Below are 12,571 nucleotides of genomic sequence, written 5' to 3' on the forward strand. Positions count from 1 at the left end.
AGCTCACCGTGGACGATCAGCTGATGAGTGACGGTGTCGTGGCCAAAAGAGTTTTCAACGTAGCAAGAGTATTCTCCAGCATCGGTACGGTCGACTTCCTTGATGAACAGGGATCCCTCGGGCAGCTGACGCAGTCTGTCGCTCGATTGGAGAACGGCTCCTCGTACTTTCCATGTCACTTCCGGCGCGGGCACTCCGACAGCGAGACAGGGCAGTTTGACGTCTTCTTTGTAGGTAGCCGTGAATTTGTCGTCGAAGGATGCGATCTTTGCGGGTACTGGGAACATCGTGAGTGAGTTACAGTTCGGTGAACGAACATGGAAAAAGCCATTGTGGAATCGCGAGTACCTCGAACACTCGGTGCCAATGCCACGATCTTGGAAGCCTCGCCCTCGCCGATGTTTGTGCTGGCGGTCACCCAGAAATCGTATCTACGTTGCTTGTCCAGTCCAGACGCCTCGTGTGTCAGTTGGTTCGGTGGTACTTTCTGGCTAGTAGGTTCCTCCATGTTGTCTGCCTTTGTGTAAACGGTATACTGAGCGATCACTCCGTTGGGCTGGCTGGGTGGGCGCCACGAGACGAGGATGGATTCGGCGGACATAACCAGAGCTTTGATCGCGATCGGTGCTTCGGGAGCTGCGGGGAAAAAATCATGAGTCGCAACTTGTTAGATCACTGCATGCTTCTAGTTTCTTTTCCTTACCGTCTTGTTCGGTTTGGCAGTGGATAGGTGCAGATTTTACGCCGTCGCCGCCAGAGGTGAATGCCAAGACTTGCATGCTGTAGTTTGTATACTTCTTAAGTCCGTGCAGAATCGTTTCGCTGGAGGAGGTGATCTTGGTGTCCTTCGTGTTCTCGTCGTACCAGCTGTCGGACGGTCCGTAAATAACCTGCGAGGAATTTATTTGTTTGTTTGGAAAGTATTCCTTTGGTATGAAAATATACTAAGATGTTTACTAACTTTGTATCCAGTGATTACTCCGTTAGCAGCGCTGAGGGGCGGTGACATCCATGATACTCTGATAGTCTGAGACGTGAGGGTGGTGCAGGTGGTGTCGTGGGGAGGTTGTTCGGGTACTCCTTCGGCGGTGTGCTGTCTACGTTCCTCGCTCATCGGTCCGGATCCAACTTTGTTGAAGGCTTGAACGACCACGCTGTACTGGGTGTAAGTCTTAAGATTCATGATCTGCAAGTGATGTTCCTTTCCATCCTCTTTCGAGAAGTCAACGGTTTCGAACATGTAGGGTTTCTCGGAGGAAGATAGTCTGTAGCCAACGTAGTATCCCAGAATCTCGCCGTTCCAGTCCTCGCGCGGGGGTGGTTTCCATGTTACCTGCAGAAATTCGATACACGATTTTGTTTTTTCAATAATCAGAATTACTTCTAAATTGCATTAAACGACTGATCACCTTAAGAGTGTGCTGGTCAAGGGCATCGACGCGAACAGAGGTTGGTGGGCCACCGGGTGCTTCCTCGGCAGTGATGATCGTGACGGTGTCAGAAGGATCGGATGCGCCAATTTCGTTCTCAGCAACGATTCTCAGGTGATAGGTGGTCGCAGGTCTCAGATTGAAAACGCCAGCTACGTTCTGTTGGGATCCAGGTACGAGTACTCTGTCGATGTCGATGTCCCAGGAACCTTTGCTGATTTTGTATTCGATCACATAGCGTTTCATGGGGCTGTTGCCGTCGTAGGGTGCTGCCCAGGACAGTTGAACCGATCGTCCGGATTTGTCGAGAACTTTAAGGCCGTACGGAACTTCGGGTACCTCTGTAATAAAATTTAATCGATTGGTATCTCGACACGAGTATCGGAATCGTTCTAGACATACCTTGAACGATCATGTTGATGCTGGTATCGTCGCTTCCAAAAGCGTTGGTGGCAACGCAGGTGAACAGGGCGGAGTCGCTACGTTCGGTTCTCTTGATGCTCAGGTCAGACAATACACCGTTGGCCAAAATTTCCTCTCGAATCGTGTAACGGGAATCGCTCTTCGGGTCCAGTCTCTTGTTGTTCATGTTCCACAAAATGCCGATCGGTTTCTCGCCTTGAGCCTCGCATTGCAGTACAGCCGGTTCCCCGCGTCTTGCAGTTTGGTTCTTCAGTTTGATCTCGAAGTGGGGTGGAGCTTAAATCGAAAGGGTTCGCGTTAACTTCGATAACGAACGAAAGGGAGGGAATCGAGGCAGCAGCTTACCCTGAACGGAGATGAGAATCACAGCAGAGAGTCCGGAGCCAATTCCGTTTACAGCCTCGCAAAGATAGTAGCCCTCGTTCGTCTTCTGGATGTTGTTGATCGACAGGGTTCCATCCTCCACGCTAATGTCCGGGTTGCTCAGTTTCAAGTCGGTGTAATCGCCCGGCGTATCCCCTGAAATATCGAAGTAGAGAAAGAGATATCGTGGAAGCACGAGTAGCGACGGAATCGACGGAAAAATAGTTACCAGCTGCTCTCTTCCAGGTGACTTGAGGCTTGGGGAAACCGTCGGCTTTGCATTCAACGCGAGCATCGGAGCCTTGAGCGAATGCCTTATCGGTGGGTTCCAGAATCCAACGGGGTGGTACTGTTACAGAACGAACGTGTTAATCAAGGTGTTCTCTCGGCGCATCCACCAATCGGCAGTTCATCCGGGAGTGAGTCGCATCGTGGGCTCGAGTCTCCCATAGTTCCTACAAAACTTGGGAACCATCGTTGGTAGTCCATCTTTGACAGATCTTTTAGAGAGAGGCCCGGAGACTGGAGCCACGACAAGTAAGTTCCGTCGCATGCTGAACGAAACGCGACTCGCTTCCGCAACTGCGACAACATTGCGACAGTTCGACATGCGGGAATTCGAGATAATTATGCGGGTGACTACGGCACGAAGAAAAAAAAATAAGAAGGTCAACCAGGCAGATAGAGAGACACTGCGGTCGCGGCTCTGAAGGAGCTCGGCGCCGCGCATGCAAGAAACACTATAGTACCCACGATACTCGAGCACGGTCCATCATGCTGCACCGCTTGAAAAGTGATTTACGGTTAATGTCTAATGAGAGACGCATGCGTGTTAGTACTATCGACTATCGCTACTAATGCACGTACACAAAATGAACGAGGCGAGACGTGTGGTGAGAGGCGGGTGGGCGAGGCGAAGGTGAGAACAGGTATCATATTTGTGGTGAATTAGGCACAGGTCGAGAGGGTGATTCTCAGGTTTAGATCGGATGGTCGGTCGGTCATCTTGGAACAAGGACACGTTGTAGCGCGACGGGGGTACGGTGAGGTATACAAAAAATCGACACTCGAACAGTGATCACGAGAGACGCAGCTCGATCGTAAAGACCTAGAGAGGACGTCGCTGAGAGATCGCGACGATCCATCGGCTAAAGTTCGTGACGGGTATATGTGAGACGCGATGAGAGTCGCGCAACGAGCAAAGAAAAATATGGGTGTGTAGCCTATCCATGTGCCTGGATCTGTTGTCGCGGCCAAATGAACCTAAAAGCCAACGAAAAGTGTCGTCGAAGAAATTTAGCGACGATGAGCATGACAACGAGACAGGGAAATCAAACGAGGCGAAATGCTTAGCCACAAATACGATGCGGGTAAAGCTCAACCAACTTACTGGGGGAACGGGAACACACGTGGGACTCTGGGCGTAACTTTGCGTTTGCTACTCGGCTGAAAAAACATAGGCGGTACCAGAAAGGGTGAATAGAAACGCGGTACAAACGAAAAATCATAAAATAGACAGAGACAAGTATATACAAAAAAATTACCATAGTAAAAAATATATATATATATATGTTAAGAGAGAAATATATATATATATATATATATATATATATGTATATTTGTATATGTATAAACAAGGAACGGCGCGCAAGAGGGTCGTCCACGGCGACGAAAGCAACGCACTGCGTTATGTCAAACTCTTCCGCTGAGAAATGAAATCCAGAAAGCTTCGCCAAGGTAACACGACAGCTTCGGCAACGACGGAGATGCATCAATCAAGCCTGCAATCAAATACTCTCACGGGACCGGCGCGGTTGCTTTCATTCCGAATTATTCAATCATCGTTCAATTATCAGTAATCATTCAATGCTCCCATTACACTGGCCCTAACCGTGAACTCGTAATGTCGCCTCTTGCACCGTCTTGCCCGACGGATTGCTAGCGATACAAGTGTAACGTCCAGCGTGCTCCGGCGTTACCGGCTCGATCAGCATGATACTCGTCCGTGGGCCGAGTTTCCCGATGCTGTACCCCATGAATTGCGACAGAGGCTGGTCCTCGTGGGTCCAGGTAATATTGATGGGAGTGTCACCGACCAGCACCATGCACGCCAATTGGGCGGCCTGCCCCGCATAGATCGGTTGATCCCCAAAATCGAACGGACTGATCCGTGGTAAGACTGGAATGATAGGCGCTAGGCTAGATCCACGGTGTACCCATCACGGTCCTGCGATTCCGTTCTCCGATTTCATCACGGTAGACTGAACCGTCTCGTGGTCATATTCATCGTCGACTTTCATCGGTTCGTTGGTTCCCTACGATCCGCGAGAGACTCTCTCACGACTCTTGTCTTTCGCCTGATCTCTCGGTAGTCTTCTCCCCTCTGGCACGAAACCTACTTTGACCGTTCCCGTTGTCGTCGACAGGCGTATCGAAATTATGGCTGCACGCGCGCTCACGACAGCGAAACGATTCGTCTTTCTCTCTGCGAGAACCTTCGTTCGTCGATGAGATATCCCGAACAGGATCACAGAAAGGATTCCAATAGAAAAGACGGTGAAAGATAGTACGCGTGTGTAGGGAAGACGGGGGCGAAAATTAACTCTTCCCTTACTAAAGTCCTAGTTCATCGGTCCCAGATTTGTTCTTTGTAACAGTATATATAAAAGAAAATTATAAAATAGTTATTTAAAAAAAAATGATAATGTTGACCCCCGTCTGCCGTAAATGCGTGTGCACTATGTGTACGTGTCCCGCGTAAAAATGAGAGAAGAAGAGAAACAGAATTGGACCGAAGGTGAGAGTGATGGGAAACTCATCTCGTCCCCAGCTAAGGATAAATTACCTTTGACGATTGGTAGCCGAAGGATAACGAGAATGGGACTGTGATCCAAAAGCTACACTCGGCCGAGCGACCTACCTAAACGACGATACTTCGAAACAAACGATGATGCGGGAGGATAATTATATTACGTAAGAAAGAAAGATGGACAGTCGAGCGGATGCAGACTTCCAAACATATTTATATATATATATTTATACGTATGTATATATGCTATTACAACAATCAACAGCAGACAGTAGAGACGTTGCTCGTTCTTTCAAAATATACGACTACTACTCGTACTACGACCGCACATGAGCGTATCCAATAAAATAAATAACAATCGTCATGTTGCCGATCTCAACGTAACGTAACACGCACAACAACGTATGTATTTGGCATTTAATTTGCTGTTTGGCTACGCGTACTCCTCGGACAACATCATCATGCCGGTTTCGTTTTCATGTAATATGTCGCGTTCGCCTTGTATTCGGTGTATGATGCCGTATGATTCTGTGTGAGTGATCACGTTTCTGTACCGTTCACTTTGAGATGGGCGCTGTGCCTAGCACGACCGGCTGGATTATCGGCGACGCATGCATACTCTCCGGCGTGTTCTCCCCTGACGGCGGGGATCGTCAGTGCGGACACTCTATCCCCCAACGCGGTGATACCCACTCCGTCGCCTACTTCTAAATGGCGTCCCTCGAACAACCACTTGAGCGAAATCGGCGTGTCCCCCTTTACGACCGCGCAATGGACGATTATCAGATCGCCGGAGTTGGCCTCGTCGAACGAGAACGGCTGCAGATGCGGAGAGACTGCCGAGAGACAGAGACAGAGAGAGAGACTCTAGAGTCAGGCACAGATATAACAGAAGGAACGGGGAGAAAACAGACATATCGTTTAGCAGGGTTTCGTTTAACGCGGCTGGCAAAGCTCGAGAATCGAGCTTCGGACGAAACGGCGAGTCGGTCGAGTCCGGACGCGCTGCACCTCGAGACCAGCCACCAACCTGGTGGAAACGTCACGAGTAAAAATGATTATACCGCGAGTCGGGGATGCTGGGAGCATTAAAGAAACGAGACCCGTCCACGAATAAATCGAGCCCCGTCGAGGGTGGCGATCGAACCGATCGAACATCGGAATGAATCGAACCGAGGGAAGCAGAATATAAAAAAGGGGAAACGTTGAATAATAATCAAGCAAGGCTTGGCTACGGGTTGGAATGGAATCGCGAAGGATGGCAAACTTAAAGGAGGATGGCAAACTTAAACAATACATGTCACGTTTGGGTTTTAAACCGCTGTGGATCTGTTTAAGCACCGTTGACAACCAGATCGGCCGAAAGCTCGTGCCTTCCGGCACGGTTTTCCGCGATACACGTGTACGTTCCAGCGTGCGTCGCCTGGACGGATCCTATGCTGAGTATGGCGCCCCGTCCGCCGAGATCCACGATCGAGATTCCAGAGTGCGGCGAAATCGTATGACCGTTTAAGGTCCAGCGGAGCTTCAAGGGTGGATCGCCCTCGAGCACGGCGCACGGTACCGTTACTACCTGATCGGAGTTAAGCGGTTTCTCGCCGAACGAGAACGGCACTAATGTCGGAATGACTGAAACGAGAAAAGAGAAGAAACTGAAAAGGAAAAAGATCTGCGTCGGTCGCGTCTGCAACCACGGTCACGCGACCCCGCAGCACGCAGCAGTCCGACCAGAGAAACACGGTTAGAATCGACCCGGAGGGACCGCTCGCTTTGTTCGAATTTTCTAGCTTCCTTGCACCGTCTACTTCGCACTGCAACCGGGGGACAAAACAAGAAAAGAAAGTTCAAACGAAACTGAGAACGCTACGAGAACCGAAAGCTGGGATAAACGAAAGAAAAACGTCGAGCGGGGTCTGCCCGGTGCACGGTTGGACAGAATCCTCCCCGAAAGCAGGCCAAATGCGTTCTCTCGGGCTCCAAAATCTCAAGTTTGCAAATAGAGGATTCCGTTATTTGGTATGCACAGCTGCTGACGCGCTTAACGACGTCACAGCGGTTATTTATAACACCTGCGATGCATTTAAATATGGAATCTAATTTCTATGAAACCAGCAATCTGACGACTCTCGTTGTCTAAGAAACGAAACTTGGTGGACTGGGAAAAACGAGTTAATATAACCTTTAATATATTTACTCGACACTTTCTATCTTTGGCTAGCTGTTGGGGACTCTGTCCTGGCTGTGCAGCGAGAGGAGCGGAAGGAATCGAAGGAATCAGTAGATGGGAATGCAGTCAGGAGGATGATGGTGTCCAAGCATCGTCGAGGAGCGTGTACCGTTGACGTCCAGTTTGGCCGAGTGCGAGGTCGATCCAGCGGCATTCGAGGCAACGCAGGTGTACTCCCCGGCGTGTCTAGCAGCCACGGACTCAATGGTCAGTTGCTTGACGCGTTTCCCGGAGCTGGACACGATCACGTTCGTTCGATCGGATCTTATCGGCTGGCTATCGAAGGTCCAGCTGATCTCCAGAGGGGAGTCGCCTTTGGTCACGACGCACTGTACAGAGACAGTGTCTCCGGCGTTCACGGGCTCGTCGCCGAAGGAGATAGGCACGATCTGCGGAGATACTATGAGACGAACAACCACATAGAGACGTTTCGTTGAAAGAAGACGAGAAAACGTACTGGTGCTCGATGATGACCGATACGACCGGAGAACCAACGAAGTCGCGGGGGAGTTTAGGGAACGACTTATCGGGGAAGATTCGACGGGAGATTTGTGCGAGATGCCTTAATGGTATTATTGCGTAGTACCGTTCACCGATAACACTGCGGAACGGCTGACGGATCCCACCAAGTTGCTCGCAACGCACGTGTATTCTCCGGCATGACGCGCGGTGACGGAATCGATGATCAGGACCGAGTTCTTTTTCCCAGTTTTCGTGATAATTATGTCCTGATGAGTGGAGCGCGTGATCGGTTCTCCATTTAAACTCCACTGTATTTCGATCGGTGAGTCGCCCTTCATGATGCTACACATCGCGGAGACCTGTTCGCCCCAATTCGCCGGTTCCTCGCCAATAGTGAACGGCATTATCTGCGGAGCGACTGGAAACAACACCCGAGAGCTATTCAATACTTTCCGATTCACGGTTGTATCCGGCGTCGGTCAGCCTGTAAGTCCGTGTTGAGTAAAACGTACGAGGAGGGGAACGATACGAGGAGAAAGGAAAAGACATAAGTTCCTGTGTTAATTAAACGGAAAGGAGATAGCCTGTGCCAATGAGAGGTAATGATAGCAGTTTCGTTCGAGTATTATCTGGGAACGCGGTTCGTGCATGTCTGTACCGTTGACGGCCAAGATGGACGAATAGCTCGTCGCTCCAGCTGCGTTCGAGGCTGTGCACGTGTACTCCCCGGCATGCCTGGCGCTCACGGCCTCGATGGTCATCAGACTGACTCGTTTCCCGGTGCTCGATATCGATATATCGCCGTGATTGGTGGTGCTGATCGGCTCGCCGTTCAGAGCCCACGACACCTCGATCGGCAGGTCGCCCTTTACGACCGTGCAGACCGCCGAAACTGCCTCGCCCCAATTCGCGGGCTCGTCGCCGATCGAGAACGGCGCGATTTGCGGCGCGACTGAAAACGTCCACGGAAAATCGATGAGCTGACGACCAACCTCGTTAACCTAATTACCGACCACAAGAACGGATACGACGTATCCCGGCCACGGAGGAACCAACCGATCCAATCAGAGTCCAGGCGCGTCCCCGTTGTTGACTCGCGATCGGAGGCGCGCCAGGTGAGCGTTACACGCGTCCCCCGGGTGTCGACGCGACAGAACGGGACAGGTATGAATATTGAATAGCGGTGGATGGTGTAAGAGAGGAAATGAAAGAAAACAGAAAAGAAAAAGGTGGGGCTTTTCCTCGAGTTTCCCGGAGACGGGTACGCGAAAACCCAACAGACGAGCGTCTACACACATGCGTGCGTATTACCGTTCACGGCTAACGCCGCCGCGTGGCTCGAGGCTCCAGCTTTGTTCGAGGCTGTGCAAGTGTACTCTCCCGCGTGTCTGGCGGCCACCGCATCGATCGCCAACACGCTCAGCCGCTTGCTCTTCGTGATAGAGTACTGATCCGTGCTCGCGGCGTCGATCGGCACGCCGTTGAACGCCCACGATATGTCCATCGGGAAGTCTCCCTTCAGGATCGAGCAGGTCGCCGAGATTGCCTCGCCCGAGTTCACCGGCTCGTCGCCGAACGTGAACGGGAAGATTTGCGGCGCAACTGTGAGAAAACGACCGCAGTCCGGCTAATATCGCGTGGTTTCAAGAAACGGGACACGACGACGTTCGAACCTTCGGTACACCTTTCTCGGATTCTCGTCCTTTCGCGTAGGGGAAAGAGTGGCGTTTCGAGGAAAAGGAATCTCAATGGTACAAAGGCATAGAATTCGTCGAGCGATACGAGGAATGGCAAATGTTAGGTGTGCATTTCTTTTTAGTTTTCATTTTTTTTTTTCAACTCTTTTTTTTTTTTAAGGCGATGCTTGTGCAGAATTCGTTTGACGTGCAAGCGTGCTTCTTGAGGTATAGGTACCGTTGACGGCCAGAGTCGTCGAGTGGCTGACGTTTCCAGCTCTGTTCGTCGCGACGCAAGTATACTCGCCCGCGTGTCTCGCTGCCACGGACTCGATGCTCAATGCGCTCATACGCATATTGATGCTCGTGATCGTTACGTCCTGATCGTTGATATCTATCGTTCTACCGTTAAACTTCCACACGATCACTACCGGAAAGTCGCCTTTCATTATGGAACAGGTCGCCGAGACCATGTCGCCCGAGTTAGCCGGTCCGTCACTGATCGAGAATGGCCCTATGTGCGGCACAACTACAAGGACATCGAAACTACGTTTAACATTCATGGAGCCACGATCGTGCTAATTAATTGGTGCGTTTATATTGCTCGCTGCGACCACGAGACCGTGCGAACGTCGTTCATCGATAGTCGCTGCTGACGGCTACCCCTAACGAGAATAATTACAGTCCGCGTCGAAACCTCGAGAATTCAGATGGCGCCCTTAATTTAGAACTATCGTTTTGTAATCTTTCTTTTAACGTTTAATAAAGTTCTTTGCCTTTGGTCGTACCGATCGTTTACTCGGTTTCGACGCTTGCTGCACATATTTGGTGACACGGTGAGTGCGAATCAATGGCGTTACGTCGATAAAGCTGACGGTGTGTCGACGTTTCCGAGCACCGGAAGTACGGAAAAGTTGCAACGAACGAAACGAACGCGACGACCTTTCTCCTATTCGACGGTGTAGGGGATCGGAGGAAGGTGTAGGTACGATATGCTGCTGGCATGCATGGCAGATAAAGAAAAGTATAGAAGGCTCTAAGGGAACGAGAATACAGGAAGGTGTTGTACCATTCACGGCGAGAGATGCGGAATAACTCGTTCCACCGGCTGCGTTGCTGACGGAGCACGTGTACTCCCCGGCGTGTCTCCCTGCCACGCCGTCGATCGTCAGAAGGCTGACGCGTTTGCTGGTATTTATGATCGATATGTCGTAATGATTGCGAGAAATCGGTTCCCCGTTGAGGGCCCACTCGATTTGGATCGGATAATCGCCCTTTAATACCGTGCACGTCGCTGTGACGGTGTCCCCCCAATTTGCTGGCCCCTCTCCGATATCGAACGGTACGATTTCCGGTGCAACTGCGGTCAGCACAACAGCAGAGATTGTTTGACTCCCGACTGGGAACGGAATCGGGGACCATCGTTTCGCGGGTGGTCGCGAACCTTAGACGAATTTACCTGGGAGTGCCCAACGAGAACTACGACACACCTGATCGAAGATCACGACGTTATCTCGACGAAACGAAAGGATCGGAGGGAGGATCGTCGTTGGACGGTGGTGATCGCGAACGGGATATGTCGGAAAGCTGTCTAATCGAGTGTCGCACATGCATCGAGAAAAATAAAGCAAAAACCGAGGGGCTGGAGTAAGGAACACGTATTGTACCATTGATGGCCAATGTCGCGGTGAAACTCGTTCCACCAGCGGCGTTGCTGGCCACGCACGTATATTCCCCGGCGTGACTCGCCGTCACGGCGTCTATCGTCAGCAAACTGACGCGCCTGCTGGTCGCGATCGATATATCGGGATAATCGTGGGAGATCGGTTCGCCGTTGAGAGCCCATTCGATCTGAATCGGAGAATCACCCTTCAACATGGTGCAGGTTGCTGTGACCGTGTCTCCCCAGTTTGCTGGTTTCTCGCTGATCACGAACGGAGCTATCTCGGGGGCAACTAGGACGAACAAAGAATCCGTGATTGTCTACGAGCGACCAGGACCGATATAGCCGACGAAAATTTTCGACCGAACTCCGGGATCCCTAACCACCGACTAGAGCCAACGGGGAGACAATGACCAGAGACAAAGGATGCGAACAGGAAAATGTCCAAGGACGCCTCTTGTGAGCTAAAGTACCGTTCACGGCCAGGGTAGCCGAGTGACTGGTCGCTCCGGCCTTGTTGGACGCCGAGCAAGTGTACTCCCCCGCGTGTCTCGCGGCGACGGACTCGATGCTGAGGATGCTATTCTTTCGCGTGGTCGCCAGGATGTTTATGTCCGTGCGTTCTCGACCGATCGGCTCGCTGTTCAACGCCCAGGTGATCTCGATCGGCAAGTCGCCCTTGAGAATGGCGCACACCACGGAAATCGAATCGCCCCAGTTCGCCGGCTCCTCGGTGATCACGAACGGAGCTATCTGCGGCGCGACTGCAACGATCCGCGAAAAGAAACGCGATAAGGCGAGTCCTACGAGTTACTCCGACACCTTTCGTTGATCCGTGCCTCGACGCGAGAACGCGGTAAACAGGGACGTGGAGATTGACGAAGGAGCTGACGAAGGGATGACGTACGGATGGTCAGTGTTCGTTTCGGGTGTCAATCGTAGGTACCGTTAACTGTCAATTCCGTCGAGTAGCTGGTTGCGCCGGCTGCGTTCGAGGCAACGCACGTGTACGTGCCCGCGTGACTCGGACTGGCCGAGTCTATGGACAGCAGGCTGTTCCTTTTGGTGGTAGTGACGGATATCCGGTGTGTCCCGTCGATAGGCAACTCGTTCAGCGCCCAGCTGATCTCGAGCGGGGAATCCCCGTTGACTACGGTGCAGACAGCCGATACGGAATCGCCCCAGTTCACAGCCCTGTCGGCCATTTCGAACGGGGCAATGCGCGGCGGTACTGTCGACGTGACAAGAACGCTATGGATAGCAGGACACGCGTCGATACCACGGTTTAATGGAAAGCATACGGCGCTGATATCGGACACCTAAACGAAATCGTTCCACGCAGGGAGGAGGACGCTCAGAAATTTACACACCTTCACCCTCAGTGTTACCCCCGATGTTTCGCACGGCCGACCAACCACCCGATAGTTTCAGGCTAACCAAAGCGTTTACCGTTTACTGAAAGAACCGAGGTGTGCGCAGCGGATCCGGCTGCGTTGCTCGCGGCGCACTTATACTCGC

At 51.6% G+C, this 12,571-nt stretch overlaps 1 protein-coding gene across 1 annotated transcript in view; it reads right to left on the reverse strand.

The window, feature by feature from the left end:
- LOC122395647 (Down syndrome cell adhesion molecule-like protein Dscam2) overlaps positions 1-12,571 on the reverse strand; it is a 65,088-nt gene that overhangs the window by 8,192 nt on the left and 44,325 nt on the right. Inside the window, exons 11-19 of the mRNA XM_043393411.1 lie at positions 6,367-6,654; positions 2,446-2,565; positions 2,199-2,372; positions 1,833-2,129; positions 1,410-1,771; positions 962-1,333; positions 704-890; positions 349-636; positions 8-277 (exon numbers count right to left, since the gene is read on the reverse strand). Of these exons, the coding sequence (XP_043249346.1) occupies positions 8-277; positions 349-636; positions 704-890; positions 962-1,333; positions 1,410-1,771; positions 1,833-2,129; positions 2,199-2,372; positions 2,446-2,565; positions 6,367-6,654 (2,358 nt within the window). The remainder of the gene's footprint in view (positions 1-7; positions 278-348; positions 637-703; positions 891-961; positions 1,334-1,409; positions 1,772-1,832; positions 2,130-2,198; positions 2,373-2,445; positions 2,566-6,366; positions 6,655-12,571) is intronic.

This window comes from Colletes gigas, unplaced genomic scaffold (assembly GCF_013123115.1).
Source record: "Colletes gigas isolate AHSC1104 unplaced genomic scaffold, ASM1312311v1 Colletes_gigas_Sc00001, whole genome shotgun sequence".
NCBI lineage: Eukaryota > Metazoa > Arthropoda > Insecta > Hymenoptera > Colletidae > Colletes > Colletes gigas.